The sequence below is a fragment of the Chelonoidis abingdonii genome, chromosome 2 (assembly GCF_003597395.2).
Source record: "Chelonoidis abingdonii isolate Lonesome George chromosome 2, CheloAbing_2.0, whole genome shotgun sequence".
Taxonomy (NCBI): Eukaryota; Metazoa; Chordata; order Testudines; family Testudinidae; genus Chelonoidis; species Chelonoidis abingdonii.
Window position 1 is genome coordinate 83944682 of NC_133770.1, and position 26471 is coordinate 83971152.

At 40.8% G+C, this 26471-nt stretch overlaps 2 protein-coding genes across 5 annotated transcripts in view; one reads left to right on the plus strand and one right to left on the minus strand.

The window, feature by feature from the left end:
- Positions 1–19987, plus strand: part of DNAJC13 (DnaJ heat shock protein family (Hsp40) member C13) — a 105300-nt gene extending 85313 nt beyond the window's left edge. Inside the window, exons 45-56 of one of the 2 annotated variants that reach the window (XM_032805865.2) lie at positions 1548–1639; positions 2951–3050; positions 3805–3879; positions 4051–4163; positions 5215–5384; positions 5923–5965; positions 7679–7852; positions 8898–9077; positions 9796–9936; positions 10690–10833; positions 12006–12105; positions 19112–19987. In XM_032805865.2, coding sequence (XP_032661756.1) covers positions 1548–1639; positions 2951–3050; positions 3805–3879; positions 4051–4163; positions 5215–5384; positions 5923–5965; positions 7679–7852; positions 8898–9077; positions 9796–9936; positions 10690–10833; positions 12006–12105; positions 19112–19209 — 1430 coding nt within the window. In that variant the 3' untranslated portion in view covers positions 19210–19987. Of the gene's footprint in view, positions 1–1547; positions 1640–2950; positions 3051–3804; positions 3880–4050; positions 4164–5214; positions 5385–5922; positions 5966–7678; positions 7853–8897; positions 9078–9795; positions 9937–10689; positions 10834–12005; positions 12106–17170; positions 17375–19111 lie in introns of those variants that run through there. The other variant, XM_075062508.1, reaches the window with a different exon arrangement.
- A 1395-nt stretch (positions 19988–21382) lies between these two features.
- Positions 21383–26471, minus strand: part of ACAD11 (acyl-CoA dehydrogenase family member 11) — a 58850-nt gene continuing 53761 nt past the window's right edge. The window contains exons 19-20 of one of the 3 annotated variants that reach the window (XM_032805868.2): positions 25387–25496; positions 21383–21948 (exon numbers count right to left, since the gene is read on the minus strand). In XM_032805868.2, coding sequence (XP_032661759.1) covers positions 21834–21948; positions 25387–25496 — 225 coding nt within the window. In that variant the 3' untranslated portion in view covers positions 21383–21833. Of the gene's footprint in view, positions 21949–24908; positions 25310–25386; positions 25497–26471 lie in introns of those variants that run through there. The other 2 variants (XM_075062515.1, XM_032805871.2) reach the window with 2 other exon arrangements.

Here is a 26471-nt window from a genome sequence, read left to right on the forward strand (position 1 = left end):
TATTATAGACTTATAGAAAAAGACCTAAAAATGTTAAAATGTGTTACTGGCACACGAAATCTTACATTAGAGTGAATAAATGAAGACTTGGCACACTGCTTCTGAAAGGTTGCTGACCCCTGGTCTAAAGTGAAACTGTTTCTCTGTATTTCTTCAAAGGGGGGTTGCTGTCAATGCTAACTTTTTTGGAATCTGTTCAACAGAGAAATTTTTGCTAAATGAATTTAAAAATATTGAAAAGTGGCTATTTTTTTAAAAAAAGGTGTTTTTTTTTTCCTTCCCTATTGCTGACTTTAAGGGCCTTTTCTTTAAGGAAGAGTAGGCAGTTCCAAAACGGAAGTACTGTGAAATGCACAGAATAAACAGGAAAAATCCAGGAAACTACTGCAACTGAAAGTAGTCATCTCATGCATTACAAGTAACACTGGGAGCAGAAATGTGACTAATGTCCCTACAAGTAGTGAAAGCTCACTTTGGAAAAGATTAGAACTAAGTGGTCTCTAAATTTAATTCTTAGAACATTGAAGGTTGGCATGTTAGCAGTTCTGCTGTTGACAGGTAGCAAGGTCTTGCAGAGATGACCACAGAGGGTAGGATTGTCTTGAAAGTATTTGTTTGAAATAGAGACTGAACGTTTGTGTCAAATGTATGTTAACTCTGTAGAAGTGGACTAACTTTTTGTAACAGCAAAAGAGAGGATGTAGCTAAACGTCTGGAAAACAGTTTGAACTAGATACATTTTAACTGATAGTTTGAAATAAGAACAGGACTGCTTGTAGCACCTTAGACTAACAAATTTATTTTAGCATAAGCTTTCATGGGCTACAACCCACTTCATTGGATGCATAGAATGGAACACACAGGAGATATTTATACATACAGAGAACATGAAAAGGTGGAAGTATGCATACCAACTGCAAGAGTCCAATTAATTGAGATGAACTATCCTCAACAGGAGGAAAAAAAACCTTTGGGAGTGATAGTCGAGAACCCATAGAAGGTGTGAGGAGAACTTAACATCGGGAAATAGATTCAATTACTGTAATGACCTAACTATTCCCAGTCTCTGTTTAAACCTACATTAGTTGTATCTAATTTGCATATTAATTCAAGGAAATGTATTTATTTGATTTTAACTGAATTCTCATGCTTGGCAGGTGCTCACCAGGTCCTGCAACCTTGAAACTACATAAATAGATCCTATTTTTTATCTACTCAGTACTTGGTTTTCCAATAGTGCCATTCTAATGGACAAAACCTATATTGATCCCCTTTCTTTGATAGAGCTATCTTTCATGTTGGCTTAGTGCTTTCACAGTTGGACTTGCAGGCAGCTTCTTGAAATATTTTATGCGTGGTTACTTATTTGTATTGCAGTAGCTAAGAGTCCTGGTTATGGACCAGGCCCCATTTTACAAACACAAAGACAATCTGCGCTCCAGAGAGCATAGACTTGTAAAGTAATTCATACTGTGTATAACACTGATTGGGAAACTCTTCAGTAAGTGTTCTTTCCAATGGTAAAATAACTTCTTTCTCCTTTACAGGTTCTGAGTGTGAATGCATAGGTCACTTTAAGCTGATATTCTCTCTTCTGCGTGTCCATGGAGCTGGTCAAGTGCAGCAGTTGGCTTTAGAGGTAAAAACATTGCTTAAGCAATATATGTTTGTGTACCCAACTCGCAGTACCCAATCTCATGGATGCTGAGTGTAGTTTGTTGCATAGATGAGCCAGGTACACCAGGCAAAGTTAAGAAATTGCTTTTTTTTATTTGCAAATAGAAACTGTTCTGTTAAAGTCTGTCATATATCCGTCATAACTTGCTCCTCTTTAAAATCGTGACTTCATTCCAAGCTTACCGTTTCATATGGTAGTTCCTGAACATTGGGTGTACACTTGAATGCTGACTGTTTTAGGATATACTAGGAAAAAATTATCAGTTTCTAATGTTTGTTTATCAAACAGCTATCAAATAGATCTTGAATCTGTTTTCTGAATGGTTTTAGCGCTCGATTGATATGTATATCTATAGAGAGATCTAACAATAATTTAGGCTAGTTTAACCATAGCCAAAAACTTTAACATATATGTATTTTTAGGAATTAACACCTTCATTGTACATGTGTCCTAAACAGATAGCTAAGGGTTAATGTTTCTTTTACCTTTTACCTTTTTTCCCTTTCCTCTTTGTGGAATAGAGGAGAGATGCTTCTTGGTATTGTGATGTAAAGAGATTGCATCAGTACTCTCAGGTTAGCCCAGAGAGGAAAGTCTGGGTGGGAGAGAGAGGGGGAAGGGAAGTGGGTTATTTCCCTTTGTGGTAAGACTCAGGGCTTCTGAGCCTTGGGGTTCCCCAGGGAAGGGTTTGGGGAGACCAGAGGGAGCCAAAACCCTGGAAATTTTGGCTGGTGGCAGCGAGATCAAGTCTGAGGTGGTAATTAAGCTTGGAGGGGTTCATGCAGGCACCCAGATTTCTGCACGCTAAGGTCCAGATTTGAGAGTGCTTATGACAACATGTCCTTGTAAAATTTCAACATTGGGTTTTGAATCTAGGTTTATTACACATACTGGAGACTACTGTGCTATAGTAGTGCTTAGAAGTCCTGACAGAGACTGGGAGGGTGGGGTGGTCCCGTTGTGCATACACATAGTAGGATAGTCCCTGCCTTGAAGAGTAAGCTAAATACTCCTGACAAAGCTGGCAGTGGCGCGGGCCGAGGGACGTACTGCCATCACTTCCACTGCTCCAGGCCAATGGGAGCTGCTGAACTGTGGCCAGTAGGAGCCGCGATCGGCCGAACATGCGGATGCGGCAGGTAAACAAACCGGCCTGGCCCAGCAGGGGCTTTCCCTGCACAAGTGGCAGAACAAGTTTCGGAGCCACTGATCTAGCAATTTGCCAATAAATTTTACTACTTTCTAATGATTCATGCTTTTGATATTTTGCAGGTGGTGAACATAGTGACTTGTAACCAGGAATGTGTTAACAATATTGCTGAGGCAGTGGTTCTTTCCAACTTACTGACCCTCCTGCATTCCCTGCCTTCAAGTATGTACTGGGCAGTTGCTTTTTAGAAAGTGTGGGGTTTTTTTGGTTGTGTGTGTGTGTGTGTGTGTGTGTGTGTGTGTGTGTGTGTGTGTAAAAAAACAAACAAACAAAAAAAAAACAAATTTTGTGAAAAGTTAATGATTTGGAATGCAACTAGGTGAACTTGTAACCTGATCCTGAGAGGAACCTTAATGTTGCAATATGCATGACCTGGATACCCATTTTATACACTTAACTTTTGGTTCAGCTCAAACACGTCTTAAGCACTTAGATTTCAAGCTTTTCATTTTGGGAAATGTACAATTAACGCTTCTTTGACATTCACTTTATAAACTGAATACCTCTTCCTACAATTCTAAAATCTATAAATTGTGCAATATCTCAATTTTTGTAGTTTCCACTCATTGGTCTTCACCTGAATGACACCTTTGCTGTGAACTTGATAAAGGAAATTTTAGATAGATGGAATATACTTGCTTAACTGGAATTTAGTCAGGACTGTAGGCCTGCCATCTCTGCCTTGTACTTACTTTCAAATCCTTTCTGTCAAATTCTTATTAGGTAGGCTTCATTTTTAACTCATGATGATGCTTTCCAGGAGCCAGTTCTTTGGGAGGAAAAACTCCTTGGTTGGCTTAACACCAGAACTGAAGTATTCTGTTCTTCATAGCGCTCAGTCCAATAAATCTTGTATGGAAGAACTGATCATAACAGCAGGCATAGTTTCTCTAATATTTCTGTTTCATCTTGACAGGTCGGCAGCTTGTTCTTGAAACTCTCTATGCCCTGACATCTAGTACAAAAATAATTAAAGAGGCCATGGCAAAAGGTACAGTATTCTCTGAATGGCTGATAAAATAGACTTGTACGAAATGAAGATCAAAACTGTTGCAGACATGGTGGTGTGAGATTTAGCTCTGCTACTGAGAACAGTGTATAACTAGTGGCTGCTGTGATTTTGGAAAAACCTTAAACATTTTCCCCCTGTTTTTCCTAACAGGTGCTTTAATCTACTTATTAGATATGTTCTGCAATTCAACACATCCACAGGTCCGAACCCAGACAGCAGAGCTTTTTGCCAAAATGACTGCAGATAAACTTGTGGGTCCAAAGGTGAGTAAGAGTGAATTTAAAAAGTTACTATGTTGTTTTTCACACAAAGGACTTGGTGTCCCTGAAATCAAAGAAGAGGTACTGAACAACTCCAAATTCAGTCAACTTTTGAAGAGTTAAATGTTTACTACACTTGCCTGCCTCCCCCCCCCACCCCAAAACAGCTTTTGTGGGCTCACAAGATTTTCTTAAGCTTATCTCCTCTGCTTGTGAAAGACTCAAACATGGGAAACTGATTGTAGAACAACAGGGAAATTGGCTAGAAAAACCAAATATTTCTCTGTTCTTTCAGTTATAGTAACATTAGGTATTTGCCTGAAAACATTTTACCTTTTGTAATGTGATTAGATTGCAATGTTCCATGAAGCTTCCATAAGAACAGATATGTTTCATTTGATGGCAAGAGTATTTGGTAAGATATAGATCACATTCGTAGATCTAGAGGGAGATGGATTTAGGCAATAGCAGTTTCCAGTATGTAAAATCATTGATAGGGACAAAAGGCATCTTTTCAGGAAGGAGACTAAAGGGTAGATGCTCAATAGAGGATGAGATTGAAGACCCTGAAAATCAAACTTGCATATCAAAAATATCAGCTTTTTTTCTCCATCTTTATGTAAAAAGAAAATATAAAACTTGTATTTAACTGAAATGAATTACTGTCATTTTATAACTTTCTAATTGTGAGATCTCAGTATAAAATCTCAATCACTGGTAACCAGCATAACAAAGAGGTGATCTCAGATTTTGTTTTCTGACAGACTTTTAGTCATTGGGTGCCTGCATTTGAGATGCCGTTTCTCATCATGAAATTAATGGTTGGGTTTTTATACCAGATAACTTATTAACTGAAATACACATAAAATTGAGTTTGAATGATGCTTTCTCTTATCAGACAGAAGTATTTTGGCATAGTCATGTACCAATACATGAATTTGAAAAAAACAGAAACAAAAAACCTTTACATAGGAAGACCTTTTATGATGCCATTGAATTTAACTGGTATGGTGTTTGATATTATAAGATGGTGGGGATTGCTTTTCTTTTGCAGGTTAGAATTACACTAATGAAGTTTCTGCCTGGAGTCTTTATGGATGCCATGAGAGATAATCCTGAAGCTGCTGTTCATATTTTTGAAGGAACGCATGAAAATCCTGAGTTAATTTGGAATGATCTCTCCAGAGAGAGAGTATCAGCAACTGTTCGAGAAATGATGCTAGAGTATGTAGACTTACTGTGTAAATAGCTACTGTATTTGCTAAGTGATACACTTGTGTAGCAGTTTGATTCCTTAAGGTCATTCTCATCAATTAACAGAAATATCCATTTGTGACAAAATTTGAGTTCTGCTTGATTAAAAAGTAGAGAAGGCTTAAGGCAATGCCTTCCAGCAGAGCATGTAGGTTGAGTAGAGCCTCAGCACAACTGTGAATAATAACTACCAAGCAATGCAGTGCATGTAACTGCCACCTGCTGGCCACTCGCTGCCTGTGACGCTCCAAAGAAAAGGAAGGCACCTAGTTCTGTATGCTCTCTCAGCCCAACAGGTCACATTGCTTCAAACCTGAGAAGGGAGAATTGAAAGTGAGGGGGGAAAGAAGGTAGAGTTTTGGAATGTGACCCTTGCTTAACCATTACACGTGTCAGGGAATGGGGGAGCCAGTCAGGAGAGTGAAGGTTGGGATTTTGAATGGGAGCCACACTTTTGTTGTATCTAGGATCGATAATCTTTTAATTCACCTAATTTTTTATTTAATAGGCACTTTAAACTTCAGAGGGACAACCCTGATGCTAACTGGAAGGTAAAAGCAAAAATGTTCATATTTCAGAACCCTGAAATCAAAGAGAAACAGTAGGGAAACTGTTAATAAGTGCTCATGCTTTGTTTTCACATGCATTTCTTTTCTCTTCAGTGGCATAGAAAATGCCAGCGAAACGCTTCTAGCAAACGCCACCTGCTCTCTCATTACTCTAGTCTAGAGTTGACATCTAAAAAACAAGTTACATTGTAGAATTACTGAATCTATCCTCCAAATAACCCCACAAATTCGGTCTCTTGCTAGAAGCATTTAAACACAGGTGGGCTACAAATGTACATAAGCTGTAAATTTAACAGTGACATTCAAAATTATATTGTGATCAGAGAGCCTTAAATGGTCCCCAGTATGCTGACTTTCAAATCTTACATGATATAGCAAATTACTCTGTTTTCCAGTTGTTCGTAAGCCATTAATGTTTTCATCACAGAAAAATGTATGTCTGGGCCAACTGAATTGGTTGTATAGTAAATGCCACCTGAATTGTTAAATGTATGGTAAAGTATTTGTAAATCTGTCCTAAAAATTAGTCCGGTGGCACCTTAAAGACTGACAGATTTATTTGGGCATTTTGTAAAAAACCCACTTCAGGTGCATGAAGTGAAAATTATTGATACAGGCATAAGTATACTGGCACATGAAGACAAGGAAGTTACCTTACAAGTGAAGAACCAGTGTTGACAAGGTCAATTCAGTCAGGGTGGATGTGGTCCACTTCCAATAATTGATGGGGAAGTGTCAATACCAAGGGATACTGGTTCTCCACTTGTAAGGTAACTCCCTTCTCTTCATGTGCCAGTGTATTTATGCCTCTATCTGTAATTTTCACTCTGCGCATCTGAAGAAGTGGGTTTTTACCCACGAAAGCCTTTGCCCAAATAAATCTGTTAGTCTTTAAGGTACCACTGGATTCCTCATTGTTTTTGTGGATACAGACTAACACGGCTACCCCTTGATACTAAAAATAGGACATTTAGAATCTCTTCCACTGCCACTGCAATTCTAGTAATTTTTCAGAACTACATTTTCTGAGGGGAGACAATTGAGTAGTGTTAGGAAATAACTTAACATAACACACACACTGTGCTGTATGGTTTCACTCTCTAAACTGTCAAACACATAAGAAGGAAAAATGCAATTGTTGGTTCCAATAAAAATCGGAACTGGAACTTTTCTACCAGTTCTGGTGTAAAGCTTCAAATATTTGAATGTCTTTCATAAAAGTTGAGATGATTTACTAAGAAATCAGGCTCGTTAGATTATCCTCGTTTAATTTTAAACGTAGAACTCCGTCTTCATCAGCCATGTTGTTTAATTTCTTTTGTGATTAGTGTCCGTCACTAGTATATTTGCATTCACTGCAACTAGCTGAACCCACGGATTTACTTGAAAATGCCCACTCACCATACAGTACTTCCAAGTTCAGGATTTTGTTAGGAAAGTATCAGGTACCTACTGTTTCTACAGTAAGTTACTGTAAAGAAATTATGATATTGCTAACTTTGCTGAACAATTCCGTGTTGATGTGTTTTAGGGAACAAAGCTAGTGTTATGCGAGTCTCCTTTAATGAAAAAACTTTAGTGAAATCATGGGTGTAATTGGTTGCAAGGTTTTACTGATTTGCATCTTTCCTGATAAGAGGGATGACTTGTTGCTGAGTTATATGGTAATTTCTGTTCCTCTCCAATTTTATATAGCTGCCTGAAGACTTTGCTGTGGTGTATGGTGAAGCAGAAGGTGAACTTTCTGTAGGGGGAGTCTTCTTAAGAATCTTTATTGCCCAGCCGGCCTGGGTTCTACGAAAACCTAGAGAATTTCTTATTGCACTGTTGGAAAAATTCACTGAACTGCTGGAGAAAAATAACCCCCATGTAAGAAACCTTTATAGCTCTGCTTTCAAAATTGTGTTCAACATATAGTAAAGGCAAAGTTGGGCAAATTTCCAAGCAATAATGTAAGATGCTAATTAGCATTTGGTTAACTTTGCTTCTGTCTTGCTGCTTGTATTTCTGCTTGCAGTGGTGGTGGCCATTTCCTTTCCAACATAGAAATAGCTTTAAATCTTTTCTGATTTTGTGCAAAAGCACTTAGATATGATGAAGCGTTTTAAAAATACCAGATCAGCAAACAATTAGAATTTGAATTTCTTAAATCAAGAGTCCCTGTCTTTTGATTGCTCCTTTTCAGTCCTATTGGAGTTTTAGCTCAGGGTATTGACTAGGGGAATGCAAATCCGAGAGAGTTCCGCAAACATTCTGTAACTCATGGCTTGCTTGGAGGAAAACTGTACCTATCTAGCTCAACCTAACAGTACAAAAAATTACAGGAAAAGAAGCACTTGCCAACATAAGAGCGGGTTAGAAATGGACGGTCAGTTTGTGCCACTGGCCTCCCATATTTCTGTTGACCCAGTTATATCACTGCTGAGCAAGGTTGCCTCCCCCAGCACTCAGGTCAGTGTAAAAAGAAGAATCCATTTTTTTAGCTTATTCACAGGATGAGCAAAATCATTAATTGTGCTTGAAACTCTGAGGGAAGTCAGTGGTTCAGTGGCATCAAATCTGACTTTTTAAATAATTCCCTGGACACTGTCTGTCTGGAGGAACTCGAGTAGGCTGAAGTCCATCCTGGCTCAGTTACTTCTACTCTACTCATTCTAGTTTTTTAAATGAAGCAATGTATTCAGTGAGTTAATGCAAACGTGTTTTTTGTTAATAAAGATGCATTCTTCTCACCTCCTCCCCCCAAAACTTACTGGCTTTCAGTCAGTATAGAAGTCAATCCACATCTGTAATACTTCGTAATGTCTGACTTTCCACAGATCTGAAACAGCAAGTACTTGCACTGGGTTTCTTTAATGTTATAGCTAATTTTGACCTGGAAAATTAATAATTAATAATTCGTATGCGTTCACAGGGGGAAACATTAGAAACTGTAACAACAGCAACTGTGTGCCTCTTCAGCACTCAGCCTCAGCTAGCAGATCAAGTCCCACCACTTGGTCATCTCCCCAAGATTCTCCAGGCTCTAAATCACAAGAACAATGCTATTCCTAAAAGTGCTGTTCGTGTCATACATACACTGTCTGATAATGAGGTACTACATTTTAAGATTTTCTTTTTAGATGGTTTGTATATACTAAGTGTATATAGTGTGTACGTTCATACCAACTTAGGGCTTGTTTACCTGGCCCAACAAAGCACTCTAGAGGGGTGCAATTTGTAGAGCGCTCTAACTGCCACACTTAGACCTGGTTGGCACACTCTCTAAAATGTACCTACTATGTGGTAATGTAGTGTTAATGCAAGCCTGGTACCTTTGGAGTGTGCCAGCAAGGTCTGCACGAGGTAATTGGAGCACAACATGTTGAAGCACTTTACCACGACCTGTAGACAGGCCCTTAATTACTTTTGTGGCAAATAAATCTTTAGAGAACTCTCTTAATAGTCATATTGGTTACCTACGTGGATATTTCACCCCCACGTTCTTAAAACTAAGCCCACATAGCTTCCAGCAGTAGGTGGGTTTTTCTTCTGTGTTCACTGTATTACTGTGGTTGATTGGTTAGTAGGTAGTTTTAATTCATCCTTATTATGGATAAAAGCAACCAGCAAACATCTGCTGCAACAGTTGGGGCCTGCTGCTACTATTGTGAAACATGCAAAGCTCCTCCAGAAAAATATGAAGGCGACAGTCAGATATCTGCAGTTTACCATCGCAGTAGATGTAGAAGTTACAATAGTACTCATGATTTGAATTTTAGATTAAAAATACAATCAATACAGTACAAATGCTTTTCCTTCTCTACGCACAGCTTTGTGTTCGAGCAATGGCATCACTTGAGACCATTGGCCCTTTGATGAATGGAATGAAAAAGCGATTGGATACGATTGGTCTAGCCTGTGAAGCACTTAATCGAATGTTTCAAAAGGAGCAGAATGATTTAGTAGCCCAAGTAAGCAACCTGTTCTAAAGAAATGGTATAAGTACTTCACACTCACATGTGCATTAGTTCAGGAGGTGTGCAAGAACTGTGTCCTGTGATTACTGACTACTTTAGAGTGCTAGCTGGTGCGCACTTCTGTCTTACCTATTAACTTGTCTATTTTCCCATTGTCGGTCTAGTACTATTAAAAGTCCTGGTTTGATAAAGCTAGAATCTGAAGTCCCTCATCCATAGCTCAGAACTGCAGAACAGGCTTCCCCATGCCTTTGGACAACATACTTAGACTTTATCATAAAGCTTCTAACCTGAGCGAGTAGCTCATGACTTGCATTCTCTAACTTTTTTCTTCTGACAGTAGGAAAAAAAAGGTGTCCGTAGGGCTTGCTTCAAGGATGTGGACCAGGAGCAGAACTGCCAACTCACTTCATAATTGTCACTGAGTAGCTTAGTGTCTTCTGAGTTGAATTGACATCATTGCATTTTCTTTTTTTCCCGGCATTTTTATCTTATCTACAGCAGCATGAGCGTAGCTGTTTACATACATGTACTGACCTGTTTTCAGAAGTAGGTGTAATAGAGCAGTTCAGAGTATTGTGGATCTTCAAAAGAGATCCTGTTATTTCAAAAAGACGAAAAAAAAGCTTTAGTGCAACAACTGTTCTAAAGCAGAGTGAAGTGAGCAATCAAACACTAGTAAAAGTCCATTCAGTTCAAATGTTCTCAGAGTCCATTGTATTAAATATCTTTAATTTTGCTTTGTAGGCTTTGAAAGCAGATTTGGTTCCGTATCTCCTAAAATTGCTTGAAGGTGTTGGCCTAGAAAATTTGGAAAGCCCATCTGCCACAAAGGCTCAGATAGTTAAAACCTTGAAGTCTATGACTCGCAGCCTACAGTATGGAGAACAGGTAGGTACTTATTAACAATAGGGTGTTTAGATGTCCCAATTTTATAGGGATAGTCCTGATTTGGGAGGCTTTTTCTTATATAGGCTCCTATTACCCCCACCCCATGTCCCATTTTTCTCACTTGCTGTCTGGTCACCCTAACTAACAATGTTCTGAATCGCTGGGCTTGAGAAAGCTTAATCATTATATACAGAGATATACTTTTGAGCCAGTACACCTGAGAGCATGTCTCCCAGCCTAACCTTTATTGAAGTGCCTAAGCTATATCAACTAGTGGTCAATGTTAAGTGGCAGAGTATTCCAGATGCACAGCTTTTAATGAGTCAGTCAGTCAATATCGTCCTATGAAGGGAAGATCAGGAGCAGAGAATGAGATTTGTAGGCCACCGGACCAACTATAGAAATAGCGTCTGAGGCCTAGAGTGCCAGTAAAGGCTCCTGACATCTGAAAGTAGATAGGCAAGGCTGATGCACAGGTGTCCTTGGAGCCTGTACTGCAGTGAGTATCTGGACAACTGCAGCTTGAAAACTTTTTGGATTCTTGAAAATTCCTCTGCACAGAGAATGCTTTAGAGTTGAGACCCAAAAAATAAATTGTCCAAGTAACACAGATTCCTCTGACCAGTTGAGACGGTGTGTACGTTCTCGCTCCCACAGCAATACTAAAATCAGAATCTTGTTCTAACGTCCCTCTGGTTCAGTTAGTCCTGGGCTCCTTTCTTCCGTCCTCGTTCAGGACTGTCAAGTACTATCCAGGTTGACGTCCTGATTCTGCCGCAAGGCAACAGTTCTGCTTCTCAGGCCATCTGGCGTTTGAGGCAGGAGGCTGCTACCATTGCTTCTGCTCTCCCTGTTGACCCACTGAATGGGTGAGGGAAGAGAAGCACTAGGGAGAAATTCAAGCTGTTCAGTAGCACTAAATCTTCTTGGGATATCCATGCTTGTATATTCAGCCCCCACCTGAACAGTGACCAACTGTTTACCCTGTGTAATATTTGTGGTTTTGGGGTTAGGATTGTGTATGCCTATTTGGATACTTAGGTGTTCATTTTATAGATCTAGTCAATTTCTAAAAATTGACCTTACCATCATTAGTAAAGAGTGGAATGTTTCTGTCCAGTTATTGTAAGAAGTTATTAAATGTGAACACTTACCAGCTCTTATTGTTATAGGTAAATGAAATCCTGTCTCGTTCATCTGTGTGGAGTGCCTTCAAAGATCAGAAACATGACTTGTTCATTTCTGAGACACAAACAGTAGGATACCTCACAGGTCAGCAACACTTATTTCAGATTAGAGTTGTAACCTTCACTTCACTGCTACTGTTTCAAATGAACCTTGAAATATGCTTGAATAGAGCTGAGATACTTGACTCATTGTTTAATGGTGTGGTGGGTACAGCCTCTATTTATCCTCCAAAGTTTTGCTGCCATCATGAACTACTGTTGTTTTTAATTTTATACAGTTTGATCTCTTCTGCTGACATGGGTAGGCTATCTCTGTTGTTGTTGTTAGCCCAAGGCTGGTACATACCTAAACATATTTCTGAGGAATCAGTTACTGTGGCTTTTAGTGTTTAAAAATAAGTATATTGGGCTTTGTAAGACTTCTTATAGTTGCAGATTTTCCTACCAGTAGCAAATAGTCCTCACAGTGCTCTGTGGTGATACAGCTAAAGTTGTTCCAGCTCCTGCTGGCTGTTGTACTTAAATATCACAGGCAAAGTTCTCATAAGTGCCTAAGAGCATAGTTCATTATGGCTTCATCACTTCTAGTGTGTGGGTTCTATTCTCCATTTTTCAAATGGCATCATTTTTATTCAAAAGCAAATTTAGCCTTTTTATGACTTGGATTTATCAAGAAGACCATGTTACTTGTTCACACTGTGCAAATATTTGATTTATTTATTTGACTCATGAAAGTTCAAAATTATACTGAAGCAGCGTACTTGTATTCTGAGACCTGTAAATTTGTGGTAGGAAGAGCTCGAACTTTGAGAAACTTGCATGGCTAGATTTTTCATTTTGATAAGGCATACTGTATTATATTGTGATTTCCTTCATGGAGTCCAAAGCTTAACTTATTTTATTTAACAAACAATGAGTGAGTTGATGATGTTTAACATTTCTACATAACCTACAAACTGTCCATAAGCTGTAACAGGTTTCTTCTCTTCTCTTTGATTGCTGATAAAAGCAACCTAGAACACTGTCATGAAATTTCTCCACTAAAATAAATTATTCAAAACTGAGAGAAAGGCCAAAAGGTTGATGTGGGATTTTAATTTTTAAGACTTCTGATTTTGAAGGACTTCATTAAGCCTTTTCTCCTTAAGTCAAGTACAACTAAGCTTTTCCTCACAGTGCAGAGAACTTGCATGCCTCTCCCCAAATAAGCACAGAGTTAGTCACACCTTCTCTCTATGTGCATGTGGTCATCAACCCTCACTTGTGAAGTAATACTGACTAGATTATTCACACATTAAGACAAATGCGTAGAAAGGAAAGTCTTTGATATTTATTTCTGATCATATTTCCAGATAAATCTCACTGAGCCCTTTTGGCTAATTGAGGTTAAGAATGTTACGGCCTAGGACAGGGGTTCTGAAACTGGGGGTCAGGACCCCTCAGGGGATCACAAGGTTATTACATGGGGGATCACGAGCTGTCAACCTCCACCCCAAACCCCACTTTGCCTCCAGCATTTATAATAGTGTTTATAAATTAAGAACACTTTTTTAATATATTTAAGGGGGTTGCACTCAGAGGCTTGCTATTTGAAAGGGGTCACCAGTGCAAAAGGTTTGAGAGCCACTGGCCTAGGAGCAGATTCGTAGCATTTGTTGGGCTGTAGGAGTATACCATGATTTGAAAAGGAAAACACTAATTCGTGGTTTGTTTGCCTTACACGAAAAGGGCAAAGCACTTCTTAGTCACACAGCATGTTCAAGACTGTCTAGCTCAGGGGTGGGCAAACTTTTTTTTTTTTTTTTTTTTTTTGGCCTGAGGGCCGCATCAGGTTTCTGAAATTGTATGGAGAAGCCCCTCTGCTTCTCGTCTCCTAATGGCCGCCCCCAGGGACTCCTGCCCCATCCACCCCTTCTGCTCTCTGTCCCTCTGCCAGCCCTTGGACTCCCTACCCCATCCAACCCCCCCTCCCTGTCGTTGCCCCCATCCCCCCTCGCCGCTTCATCCAACTCCTCCTCTCCTTTTTGACTGTCCCCACCCCTCCCTCAGGACCCCTGCTCCCATTCAACCTCCCCGTTTCCCACCCTCTGACTGTCCTGGCTGCTATCCACACCCCTGACGGCGCTGCCTGAGCACCGGTGGCTGGGGCTGCGGCTGCACCAGGACAGGCAGCTGTGCCGCACAGCACAGGGCACTGGGTCAAGCCCCAGCTCAGCAGCTGCACTGCCCCAGGAGCTCGCTCCGCCACTGCCCAGAGCACAGTGAGCTGAGGCTGCAGAGGGAAGGGGAATGGCGGGGGAGGGGGGCTGGAGGTGAGCCTTCTGGGCCAGGAGCTCAGGGGCCGGTCAGGACGGTCCTGCAGGCTGTAGTTTGCCCACTTCTGGTCTAGCTGTTTCCTACTCCATTTCTTTTGGTAAATAGTCTTTCTGTCGGTTCCCAGCGAGACTTGAAAGCCAATGTGGCTCGTTCCATGCATTGGTAGACTTCCTGCTGATGGATTCATTGCTCTTTTGCTAATTTTTGCTGAGTAGAGTCCTACAGTATTTTATATGCTTCAGCTCTTTGGGGTGTGGAAGGGATGGACACATACCATTTATATTCTTAACTACGAGATTTTCTGGACAAGTAACCTCTCTATGCCTTTGTTCGTTGCATTGGGCGATTCTTAAATGACAGGGATGAGGCTAAATTCTTTATGCTTGTAAAGTGCTTACTGATCATAGGAGAGAAGACACCATAGAAATGATAATCTAACCGTAAACTGAGCATTTCTCTATACTCGGCGCTTGTCTACACTTAGATTGCTGTAGCACTTTGTGAAGATGCTACCTATGCTGACATGGGAGAACTTCTCACATTGGTGTAGCTACTCCACCTCTCCAAGGCCTGGTCTACACTACGCGTTTATACCGATTTTAGCAGCATTAAACCAATTCAACGCTGCGCCCGTCCACACAACGAGGCCCTTTATATCGATATAAAGGGCTCTTAAAACCGGTTTCTGTACTCCTCCCCGACGAGAGACGTAGCACTGAAATCGGTATTACCATATCGGATTAGGGTTAGTGTGGCCGCAAATCGACGGTATTGGCCTCCGGGCAGTATCCCACAGTGCACCATTGTGACCGCTCTGGACAGCAATCTGAACTCGGATACACTGGCCAGATAGACAGGAAAAGCCCCGCGAACTTTTGAATTTCATTTCCTGTTTGCCCAGTGTGGAGCTCTGATCAGCACAGGTGGCGATGCAGTCCCCAATCCAAAAAGAGCTCCAACATGGACTGTATGGGAGATACTGGATCTGATCGCTGTATAGGGAGACAAATCTGTTCTATCAGAGCTCGCTCTGTACAGAAGACGAAATGCCAAAGCATTTGAAAAAATCTCCAGGCACAGCAGCTGACTTGACACAGTGCTGCGTGACAAGCGTAACGGAAAGCCAAAGAATCAAATGGAAGCGTCATGGAGGGAGGGAGGGGTACTGAGGACTCCACCTATCCCACAGTCCCCGCAGTCTCTGAAACTTTTGCATTATTGGCTCAGCTCCAAATGCCTGTGGGGTCAAACACATTATCCAGGAGTGGCTCACGGTATAGCTCGTCAATTTACCTCCCCTCCCCCCGTGAAAGAAAAGGGAAAAAATCATTTCTAGACTTTTTTTTTATATGACACCCTATGTCTACTGCATGCTGCTGGTAGACACGGTGCGGGGCACTGAACAGCAGCACCCTCTCCCTCCCCGGTGGCAGACGTACAATTGACTGCTATCCATCGTCGTCATCATCCCGTGAGTGGTCCTGCTGGCCTCAGGTGACGTTGGCAGGGGCGCCTAGGTAAAAATAGGAATGATCCCGTCATTCCCAGTAGATGGTAACAGCGGCGGTAACAGTCTCATCATAGCAACTGGGGCTGAGCTCCATCAGCCCTCCTTTCATGTCTAAAGAAGATTCTGTACTGCCTGGACTATCATAGCAGCTGGAGCTTTCCTCCCCTCATTTTATCTCACTGAAAAGTCAGTGTTTCTTATTCCTGCATTCTTTATTACTTCATCATGCAAATGGGGGGACACACTGTACGTACCAGGAAGGTTGGGGAGAAGGAAGCAACGGTGGGGTTGTTGCAGGGACACCCCTAGAATGGCATGGCAGCTCATCATTCTGCAGGATCTGACACAGAGTGGCTGTGCTCTCTGGTTCTCTAGCACACTTGCCATATTCTAGGCAGGACTGACTATTTTAGAATACAACAATAAGGAGGGGAAATGACCCGCGTTGATTCCCATTTTTGTCTTTGCGCCCCCGGCCGATCTCAGCTAAGGCCAGCCAGGAGCAGCCATGACAGCAGCAGACGGTACAGAACGACTGATAACTGTCATCTCATTGCCAATTTACAATGGCACAGCAGACAGTACAGAACGACTGGTAACCATCTCTGCTACCTTGCAATGGAAAAGGAATGCTGCTGTGTAGCACTGCAGTACCGCCTCTGTCAGCGGCATCCAGTATACATATGGTGACAGTGACAAAAGGCAAAATGGGCTCCATGGTTGCCATGCTATGGTGTCTGCCAGGGCAATCCAGGGAAAAAGGGCGCGAAATGATTGTCTGCTGTTGCTTTCATGGTGGAAGGAATGAGTGACGACATTTACCCAGAATCACTCGCAACACTATTTTGCACCATCGTGCATTGGGATCTCAACCCAGAATTCCAATGGGCAGGGGAGACTGTGGGAACTCTGAGATAGCTACGGGATAGCTACCCACAGTGCAGTGCACCAGAAATCAACGCTAGTCTTGATACGTGGACGCACGCCACTGAATTAATGTGCTTAGTGTGGCCGCGTGCACTCGACTTTATACAATCTGTTTTACAAAATCGGTTTATGTAAAATCGGAATAATACCATAGTGTAGACATACCCCAAGAAGCAGTAGCTATGTCAACAGGAGAAACCTTCTCGTCGGAATAGCACTGTCTACACTGGGAGCTTGTTCGGATTAACTGCGAAGATGTGGATTTTCCAGACCTCTGAGTGACATGGTTACAGTCATGTAAATCTCTAGGGTAGACCGGGGCTGACCGTATTCTGCCCACTGCTTTGCTGTCTGCCCTTCCCTTACAACTTCCCTTGCTTATTTCTCTTTCTCTCAGGTGTCTCTTCTCCTTCCCTTCTAACTGGTAGCAGTCCCCTTCACCTCAGAAGTGGGCTTTAGATGTGCTCTGCCAGGCAGCTTGCTAACTTCTGTGTAGCTCTCTAATGCAGGTAGATATCATTTTGCTAAATGCATGTTCCATTCACTGCATTCCTGGTAACTGAGGTATATGCTCTTTTAGATGCATGCTATACTGTAGAAGCAAGTGTGTAGTTTCCTTAAAATATTGCACAGGGGTGCAAAATACTATACAGACTGTTATACTGCTGCAATTGTACTTACAACTTTTGGAACTTGCTCCTCCTAGAAGATACCTTGCTGAATGATGATGTAACCATATAGACTAAACCATTCCTGAAGGAATTTATTGGGATATTCTTTCGGGGGAAAAGATTAGTATGTTGAATCTGTTAGGGTTCTCACATGATTTTGATCCAGTCCACTGCTTTGTGCCAATAGGCTAAGGTATATCTCCACCAATTGGTTTGTGAAACACGTATACCTTGCTTATATACAGTCATGGAGTTAAGCTTTATTCAGAAATCCCTAAGTAGCAGGTTGCCAAAAATTAACTTTTCTTCATGGCCAAGTTTTTTTTTCATGGCTCTTCATAAACTTGGAAGGTGTTGTGCTTTTTGGGTTTCCTCATGGCACACATTTGCCTTTTTCTTCTGAAATGTAAAACAGCATGGCTGTCAGTGTGCTGTAAGGAAACACTATTGCATTTCGACAATAGAACTTTAGATTTCAATATTTATGTAGGTGATGGGAAGTAAATGGATACATTCATTGATGATTTAAGTGTGACAAGTTCTAGCTCCCTGAATAGAGGGTAACAAAAAGCCACATAACTTCTAAAACAATGGGGTTCTGTAGGATCTTTTTGTTTTGAAAAAGCCCTATGGATCCTTGCATGTCCCCTGCCTGTCTGGGGTTCCAGCTGCCTGACCCCTGCCAGCCAGGGTCCAGGCCTCCAGCCCTGCTCAGCCCTCCTGCTGGCCTGGGATACCAGCAGCCAGCCCAGGGTTCTGCTCCTGGCCTAGTCCCAGCGCTCTGCAGCCCTTCTAAAAAAAATTAAACTAGTTAGCTTAAAAACTTGAAAACTTAAACTTTGTATATTACAATAATCATTAAATGTATGTTTCATCAACCCTATGTATGTCTTAACAAAGTAGTTGTACTTACGTGCCTGTGCTTAATTTGTGTGTTTGATGATTTAGCGTACCCCAGGCTAAGAACCACTTGCACTAAACTGAGATCTGTATTTTAATTTTAAATGAAGCTTCTTAAACATTTTAAAAACCTTATTTACTTTTACATACAACAACAATTTAGTTATATAATATAGACTTAGAGAGAGAGACCTAAAAACATTGAAATGTATCCCTGGTATGTGAAACCTTAAATTAGAGTGAATAAATGAAGACTCGGCACAGCACTGCTGAAAGGTTGCCAATCCCGGGTTATAAAATATCTGAATACTAGTTATCATTTGTTCACTTTATTTTGTCAGCTTCTCTTCCATTTGTCTGGAATTGATTTTTCAAGGTTTTTTGGTTTGTTCCTTCTTGTCTAGTGGTACTCAGCACTTTAGATTTATTAAACTACAGACTCTCAAATATATGAACATGCCACCCCAAACCCTGGGCACCTCTGTTTCCTTAAGCACAAATCCTAGGAATTTCCTAGTTCTCATACTACAGCTATAAATGAGATTTAGCCTCAATTCCTAAAGGCAAGTCTTAAAAATAAAAGCCATAAAACAGATGGTCTCCTTATTAAGGTTAACAAAACTATAAGGTCAATCAAACTGTCTCTCAGTATTTTCAAAGATGACAATTTTAACAAGGGTGATTCTGAATAATAAGTATACAGAACAGCCATTTGATTATATTAAAACTAATTATCAATATTTTTCTCTTCTCTCCCACTACACCAGGGCCTGGAGTTGCTGGCTACCTTACTGCAGGAACGACATCCTCTGTAATGCCCAGTGTACCACCCCCTGTAGACAATGAATTGGGAGATACCAGCTAAGGGATTTGAAATACCCATGAAAGACTTTTAAAGGCAGATTGGCCAGTGATGAGGAACAGCACTTTCCTTCGTCTGATGCTTTGAAATGAACTCCTACTGCCTTTCCAATTGTTTCCTGACAGTGTTATTCCTTTTTCTATGAGTATATTTTTTTTAGGGAAAAAAGTCAGTGGGTCTGTCACATTATAACATAAGAAAGCAATCTAAGGATCAGCCCAAATGGGTACACAAGGATTTTTTTCTTGTTGTACGTAAGCACATTGTGTTCCTTTCTATTTGTTTACAAGACTGTGAATCAAAAACTTTTTCCTAGCTTTTATATTTTATGAATTAGCATGACTGGAGTTGGAACTACAGTCTACAAGAATTGGGCTAAGTCACTTGACCACCACCCCCATCCCCACTAACAGGGCATTTTCCTCCTCTGCTCCAAGTCCGGACATGATCATTCTCATTGAACATGACTTACTAGAGGTTTGTCCCTGCACCGGTTCACTGATGTCCGTAATCACTAACATTATCTTCCTGAGATCAAACCACATTAAACACTTGTATGTATAACTGGCTTTACCAAATTGAAAACACTTCAGCAAAAAAAAAAAAAGTAAAAAAAAAAAAAAAGCCAACCTGGTATGTAAGAACCTAGTGTAATTGTGAAATGTTCTATACATTATCCAGTATATAAAAGCTTTCTATATTGAATGTACATTATACAGATCACTCATGTACATAAAATTTTAAAAATAAAGGGAATTGAGAGCCTTGTTACTGAGACAAAGCTGTTCTTTTAGTGGAATGTTTCTTCTTGGAAATGGTTAGAATTCTAGAGCAGCCAGCAAGAGAGGGGTGTTCTTGAGTGATGGAAAAATGTAATGAAGAAATCTGTGTATTCTAAGTATTTTATCACCTAGCAAATGTCTGATAAAGGAGAAAGTCCTATACCCTGGACACTAAAACTAGAGAAAATTCCAGAGTAATGTGTAAACTCAGATAGTAACATATTCCTGACTTTTTTATAAATGCAGGTAGAGGTGTAAAAACTGACCATATTCTTCCTTTTCTGGTATTTAACAGAACAGAATTTCTAGTGCGTGCTGGTGGAATGCAATAATCAGCCAATCTCCAAGGAAAGAGTCCAGAAAATATTAAGTGGGTGTCTATTAAAGCAACTCAGATAAATAATGCAGCACAAGTCAAAATTATATTGCCCCTCTGATCTTTTAAGTATACAAAAAAGTACTGGGTCAGCCCAGCCTGGAGCTGTGGAGATGCCGTCCAATACACAGCTAACACTATGCATAACTTCAGTTATTAGCAATGTTAACAACATTGACCTTCCATATTCATTAAATTCTGCTGGGTAAAGTCATTATTATGGCCATAACTAACAAATGGATGAAATTTTACCTTTTGTCAGTAAATGTATGCACATGAGGAAAGAATCTGTCCTTTAATATTCAGTGGTATGATTTTGCTGAGATCACAATGTGGTCTACTAAAGACACATGCCATTGGCATAGGGGATGGCTACCTCTACACTACAAGCTTGGGTATGATCCCTCTGCCTGTGTGTAGGCTCATCAAGCTAGCGGAGGATAAATAGCAATGTACACTAATAGCATGATTAGCAGCAATGGAGGCTTTGCTTAGCTTTGCTGAATAATTACCCACATTCTGGTTTGAGTTTGTGTGGCCTGCAACACTTGCATCCGACAAAGTGGGTATTCACCCACAAAAGCTCATGCTCCAATACGTCTGTTAGTCTATAAGGTGCCACAGGACTCTTTGCTGCTCTAATAGTTCTGTCTAAAATTTGATATGTTAATAAGTGATGTGTAGTAAAATCAATATTCAATATGATGCCTGTCTGCCACTACACTGCTGAAGAGCTGCAGAAAATGTTTCTTTAGAACTGGCTAGAATCTGAGAGCTTTCTCTTCTCGTTTCCTTAATTTCCCCCTTCCCCCTCCACCCCCAACTCCCACAGACTTGACTTTACACAAGGTATAGATAGTTATTACTTGGCAGTGGTGGGCTGGATCGTTCGGTAAATTTAAGGCATTTTTGGCTTGTGGTATGAGCAACCCTTATTTTTGCCTTTAGGAAAGATCTAAAATAAATGGAGTCTCCCTAAACACTGTTGATCCTTTAGCAAAGAAGCAGTATTGGACTGTTGGGGGAGAAATCTTTTATTCAGACTTATTCAATGCATTAGTGACACTTTAAATCTTAAACAGTAAACTGCAAGCTTTAGCTGGATGCAGTGCCCCACAAAGGTAACATTCTACAGACAGCTTCATAGAGGCCTTGATTGAGAGAACATCAGTGACATAAGAACAACTAAGGGCTTGATAAAGTAACCTTTCAGGTCACTAGCTGGAAGATTAATTGGAAAAATGTTATTTAACAGCTTAGGACACAAGTACCTCTAAGCAAAACAAATTCAAGTTACCCTTGAACTATTAAACTTATCAGTGAAGAATGTAGAAAATTAACATTTTGGTAAATATTAAAAATATAGATAATTTTAGTTTAAATACCCTCAGTGTTGCACCCCCTCTAAATCATTCAGAGGTGTTCCTTATAAAACAGAAGTAATGCTCTTGTACAACTAGACTAAACTTTTACATTTTTGAGGTCAGTTGCTTGGCTTGGTCCCGTAGTTCCAGTTTTGCAATTGCTGAGAGGTGAACTTCATCAGGCCCATCAGCTATTCGTAGGGTCCGAATAAAAGCAAACCTGTGTATGAAGTTGTTCTGAAATTAGTGTGGATTCTAGAGCCTCCAGTGCCAGCACTTAAATCATGTGACTTGGTAATGTCACAACAAAGAATGCAACCCAAGATTTTCTTTTATAGTTACCTGTCTTCTCAGTAAAAACCTAAAGTAGGCTATTTCCTTCATACATGATATAAGGAAACTTGTGTTGGTAGAACTGTTTGAACAGAACTGGTTATGGGGAAGGAGCCACTCTTAATGAGTAGCGCTAGCCTAGAGGAAACAGGAGTCAATCCAAAATGGAAACTTTTCCTCAAGACTAAATTCAGCTAGGAACCCAGTGCATGAAGCCAGGAGCTTTTTTATGCATTTACAGCAGGGGTAGGCAATGTATGGTCCTTGTCACCAGTCCAGGGGCCTCTGCATTTTAATTTAATTTTTAAATGAAGCTTCTTAAACTTAAGCTTTTAAAAACTGTTACATACAAAATTGTTCAATTATATTATAGGCTTATAAAAAGACCACCTAAAAACATTAATGTATTATTGGCATGCAAAACATTAGAGTGAATAAATAAACTCTTGGCATACTACTTCTGAAAGGTTGCTGACCCCTGATTTACAGGCTTGGAGCACTTGGAAAAGCCAGCATCAAATTGATTTAAGAAGCAAGCCTTTCCACATCTGCTGGCAATTGCCTGGTGGAAGAGCCTACCCTATTTGCACTGCCAGATGAGTCACTTTTTACTGTAAAGTAAGCAGCCTGTTTAGAGAATTCAGATACACATAGCCCTAAAGTTAGAATCATAGAATATCAGGGACCTCAGGTCTAGTTCAACCCTGTGCTCAAAGCAGGACCAGTCCCCAAATGGCCCCTCAAGGACTGAACTCACAACCCTTGGTTTAACAAGCCAGTGCTCAAACCACTGAGCTATCCCTCCCCCCAATAAGTTAATTGGTGTTATGTGAGGGAATAGAGCCATTTATCCTTCTATGACTAAGTACCATTTCCTTTTCACTACACCCAACCTGCTGTAGTTCCCTTGGGTATTAACTGTAACCATGCTTGCTGCTGTTTTTAGTCCCCATGCAGGTCATCTATAGACTTGTCTGCTACTGCCTCTGAATCTGTCCTTTCACTGCAAGCAGTAGATGCTATGTTGTGGTGTTTAGGGGGTGAGGGTGGGAGAGTAGTGACCTTTAGGGGGATAGAACCAGCATCTTTAAAATGACCAGCACCAAGATGAAACGGTGTGTGTACACTGCCATTAGCCACTGTGGGCTGGCCCCTGTCAGCTGACTTGCACTCAGGCTAAGGAGCTATTTGACTGAAGTGTAGCTGTTCAGACTTGGGCTGCAGCCTGTGCTCTGGGACCCTCCAGCATCTTACACTGTAGTAAAACAGCCCCTTAGTGGAAGCCAGCGAGCATGGGCCCCGCAAATTGCAGTGCAGAGTACAGCATACACTGGCCATGCAACCTCATGTCTGGCTACTAGAGGGGGAGAACTATACTTAAGTCTCACTTCTAACTCTGGAAATGCACTGTTATTACGGTACTACCTGGAGGACCCAATGGGACTAGGCTCCCTCCCATGCTGATGGGTATTATACAAACAGGGCTTGAAGCAAGGGCTGTCTTATTAAGAGGGTGGGAGTGGAAAAAAAGTGCCTTGCCCAAGATCACAGGGAAAGCTGGGATGTGAACCAGGAATCCTCATTCCATTGCACTGGTCTATTCTCAAACGATGCAGCTACTGCCAGCAGTAGGGCTTGTGGGCCTCTGAAATCAGAACTGTATTTTGGCCATTAATGAGAGCAAACTGACAAATCTAAGCCAGCTATATGAGAAGCACTATTGATACTGAAACAGGAGTAGCCTGTGCCCATGTCTCGCAGTGGCGTGAGTCCATGACTGCTCCTTGATTGCCAAAGGAGGGCATGGTATAGCTGCCTTGGCAGCTATTGCTGGCCTCTAAACTGTGACTTGGTGCTCTGATAACAGAACCTGGTACGGACGAGCTTCAGGACACACACTAACTATTTTTCAAACTTCTGCTGGGATCACAAGTGCAGCAGGTATAAGGGATATTTTCATTGTCTCAGCAATAAAGCACCTTATGGTTGACAAAGGGTAAGTCCTTAAATAAGGTTGGCACAAGTGCTCTGAACTGAGCCTGAAGACCCAGCTTTGGAAGTAAACTTTACTCCAGCTCTAGGGCAGATTCTGCTCAGATTGATCTATTCATCCTTTCTCCCTTAAAAGTTAATCTCTCACTCTCTCCAAAGCTCCTCTTCTGGACTGAGCCTCCCTCACATGACAGATTAGCTGGAGTTGGTTTTAGAAAACTATACAGTGTAAAATGTAGATTTGCCATCACTGAGTCATCAGAAGACACACTAGTTCAACCCCAGGTTATTGAGATCAATACAAGAATCATTGGGTGAAATTCCACAGTGTATGTTATGCAGGCAGTCCAAGTAGATCACAATAGTCCCTTCTGGGCTTCACTGAATAAAAGTTTATTTTGTATATCACCTCTCTACTCTGAAGTGGCATAATGCCTTTGAGTAGAGGAGATAGATAAAATTCTGCTGCTCTCAGATGCAGCCCCACTGCCTTCAATGGAGGTGTAAGTACAGCATGGCTAGAGCTGGGCAGATAATGGATTGTTCCATTCACTAGCAGTCACAAAAAAAAAAAAAATCCATTTTCAGTTTGATCCAAAATGATTTAAGTTTGTAAAAATCAAGAGAGCAGCAGCTTGTCTTAGCCACTGGGCTTGGGTCAGTTTGTCTCTCCTGTTGAAGCTGTTTCACTTATTTATAAACAGTCACTAAAGTAGGGACTTGAACTGGGGTCTCCCATATCCTAGATGAGAGCCCTAAATTCAAGTCCCTGTTCTAATCCTAATTATTTGTTTAAAAGTAAAACATCTTCCACGGGTCTGATTGAGAATGACCGGAAAGGACACCCTGCTGCAATGTGAGACTAAAGTTCAAATCCCTCAGCAGATGGAGGGAGGAATTGAACTGGGTCTCTGATACCACATGAGACTGTCCTAACCCCTGGGCTCAAGGTGATCAGGGAGCTGGCCATCTCCCCTACTCCTCAAACTTTAAAAATCTAGTCATTTGCTTTTCTGAAAATGCCTGAAGTTGAAACAAAATTTTGAGATTGGGTCAAAAACATGTAATTTTGATATTACTAAACCATTTGGAGTATTTTGGGGTGGTCAAAACTATCTGACAAACTTGATAAAAATTCACATAGTTTTGGGTCAGCTGAAATTGCATTTTTTTTTAAATCAAATTACTTGCCAAAAAGAAACTGCCCAGCTCCAGTCCCAGCAGAATTTGGCTCAACTCCACCTGAAATGCAGAGCCTTTTAACCAGTTTGACAAGAAAGGGGAAATACTGCTAGTGTTTTAGAAACATGGGATAGATATCCCTCCTACTCACATACGAGCCAAAGGAAAATCCTGAGAAACTCCAGCTCCTCCACAAACTTGGATTGCATAGTCCACCACTTTAAGGACAGCTCTGGGTGCAACCACCTTGATCATAGCTATCTGCATTTTAACAAAACAAACAAACCTGAATGTAGGAGTTTTCCACCATAAGGGGTGCAGGAAATGGGAATTTTGCACAGCTCTGGTCCTGTTTTTTCCATAGACTCAGTTCCAAGAGCTGGATTGCAACAAGCTATGCATTTGCCACAACTCAGGGACTTGGATTGCAAGCTTCCATGCCACCTTTAATGTGACTTTACCCTGACCTTCAGGAATGACCTCAGTGGCTACAAAAGGTTATTCAGTCTTTGGACACACAACAATTCTTGGTCTCTCAAAGACTGCCAACAGCTTTGTTCTGTGATAGGGACACTTAGACTAACATGTCATATCAAATTTGGGTTATATTCAAATAATTGTTGCAAGGTGCTAGCTCCCAAAGAAAGGTAGGGTACTTCGCACCATGTAGGATTGTGGCCTGAGAGAGTAAGATTATGTACCTATCCTCTAGGCCATCCAAATGCACTCCACCCCATTTACACCTTTAGGCCTAGAATAACAAGTAATGATTTCACCTGGAACATAAATAAATATATCAGGTAAAAGATTACCAGTATCCAATCAATGACTGGGCATCTTTAACCTGTTCTAAGTGGCTAATAAACAGCATTGATCAAAAATATCAAGCGTTTGCACAGGAGGGGCAAGAGAGCACAGATTTAAGACAATGTAGTGACTCTTGGATTTCAGAATTTCCCCTGGTATTTTTTTGCTGGATTCACTGGGGTAAATCTATTAAGCAGAACTGATTGGAAAAGGGCAAGGAGGTGCCAGGAAATTAACAAAAAAAAAACAAAAAAAACCCATCCAAGTTCTATTTTTCAAAACACAGTGAGTTTGCCTTTTTTTTTTTTTTTTTTTTGACAACTGGAAAAAATATCTTGTTAGAAAGTAAATGGAAAATTGAATTTTCTGTGGAAGTGTTCTCTTCCATAAACAGGCTGGGATTTGTCAAAACATTTCCATCATCTCTAT